The 1,664-nt window shown below is 45.0% G+C and overlaps 1 protein-coding gene across 1 annotated transcript in view; it reads right to left on the bottom strand.

Moving 5' to 3' along the window:
• Positions 1-1,664, bottom strand: part of Ccdc38 (coiled-coil domain containing 38) — a 62,790-nt gene that overhangs the window by 32,173 nt on the left and 28,953 nt on the right. The window contains 1 exon segment of the mRNA XM_029563106.1: positions 1,505-1,579. Within this exon segment, the coding sequence (XP_029418966.1) occupies positions 1,505-1,579 (75 nt within the window).

Here is a 1,664-nt window from a genome sequence, read left to right as displayed (position 1 = left end):
AGCCCTGTAAGACATAAAATTGAATGAGTTTTTAACCTTTAAAAAAAGATTGCCTTTGATTCCAGCACTTGGGAGTCAGAGGCAGACGGATCTCTGTGAGTTCAAGTCCAGCCTGGTCTACATAGTGAGTTCCAGGACAGCTGGGGCTACAGGGAGACCCTGTCTCAAAAAGACAAAAAAAAAAAAATCTCCATTTCATTTTGAACTATATTGTTCCTTGCAGAAAGACTCATTGTTTTTGCTATTAACACTGAAATGTTGGTGCATGCATCTCTAATCTGGGATGTTCTGTGTGATACACACACACACACACACACACACACACACACACACACAACCAACAAATTAAAAAAAGTATTATATTTGAGGAGGAAGCATGGAAATTTACATCATGTTAATTAGTAGAGGTGATAAACATTACCACTGACATCTACCCAATGACTTTATAGACATACACAGGTGCCAAGGATTCAAGTGCAACCGATTATGACTAGTAATAGATACATACTGAAACTACTTTTAACAGGTGCTATTTAAACTGAATGACACATAACGCTTCAGAAAATGACATTGATACCTACTTCTTCCCTCCCTCTCTACTCCCTACCACAGACTTCTCAATGGATTCCAACTGGCTCCCAAGTTTTAAAAAATTCCACTTTTTGACTAGCTGGCTAAATGCACAGCATCAGGTTCATACATTACAGTCATATTTGGGCTGGCAAATCGTGCTGTTGAGTTTTGCCCCAACCACAAAGTACACCTGCTGCATTGTTTGGTAATGGGATGAAGGAGAAAAGACGTTCCAAGAGTCAGCCTGTACTGCGGGGTCACGAACACAGGTGACTTCCAGGTGGTGCCAAGCACAGGAGGGAAGAGGACCTGGTGGAAACCAAGGTCACCAGACCCGGCAGACTGTCCCAGTGGGAAAGTTCTTCATTTAAGCCAGGACTTCAGGTCTTGTGGTTGTCAAGGGAAGATAGAAATCCAGAAATTTTCAAGACTGACTTTTAAATGTTGACTACCAAGTCTGCTGACTTTTAAATGTTGAATACCAAGTCAAACAATATTAAAATACTGGAGCTAATCCCTGGCCTGCAGTGGCGATGGAGCATGGAGATGGGGAGCATGACACTGGAAGAGTTGACAGTGGTCAAGGTGGAGCTGCTTCAGTTTCCCCCACGAATTTCCCAGGGTCACTGACCAATAGCAGTCATGTGGTTACACTTGCCTTGGTGCCTCAGGCTGTCATTATTGAGGGCAGACTTGAATCAGAGGACCAGGGGCCTAGCTGAGGGCTATTCTGGACACAAGCTTCTCCACTTGGCTGGGTGTCTGCGTTTTGTGATAAGGTCAGAGGAGAACAGAGTTCCTGGTTCCCCAGGATCAGGGAGGATATGGGTATCACCCCATTCTCCACTTGAGCTTCTGTGTAGGTATGTCCCCAAAATTGAAGGGCTGCATTCTTGGTTATCAGTGAGTGCAGCCATGTGCTGGCATTTACCTTCGTTCCCGCTTCCTGAAGCATTGCCTTCTGAGGTGGATGCCCTGTTAGAGTCGGTGCTGCCCTCTCTTTTACCTGAACCCAACAAGAATTCTACAAAATGGGAAAGGCGCATGCCTTTAATTCCAGCACTCGGGAGGCAGAGGCAGGCGGATCTCTG

This window comes from Nannospalax galili, unplaced genomic scaffold (assembly GCF_000622305.1).
Source record: "Nannospalax galili isolate Female #2095 unplaced genomic scaffold, S.galili_v1.0 scaffold734, whole genome shotgun sequence".
In the NCBI taxonomy this organism is placed as follows: domain Eukaryota; kingdom Metazoa; phylum Chordata; class Mammalia; order Rodentia; family Spalacidae; genus Nannospalax; species Nannospalax galili.
The sequence above is the reverse complement of the archived record's forward strand: the minus strand, read 5'-3'. Positions and strand labels throughout refer to the sequence as shown.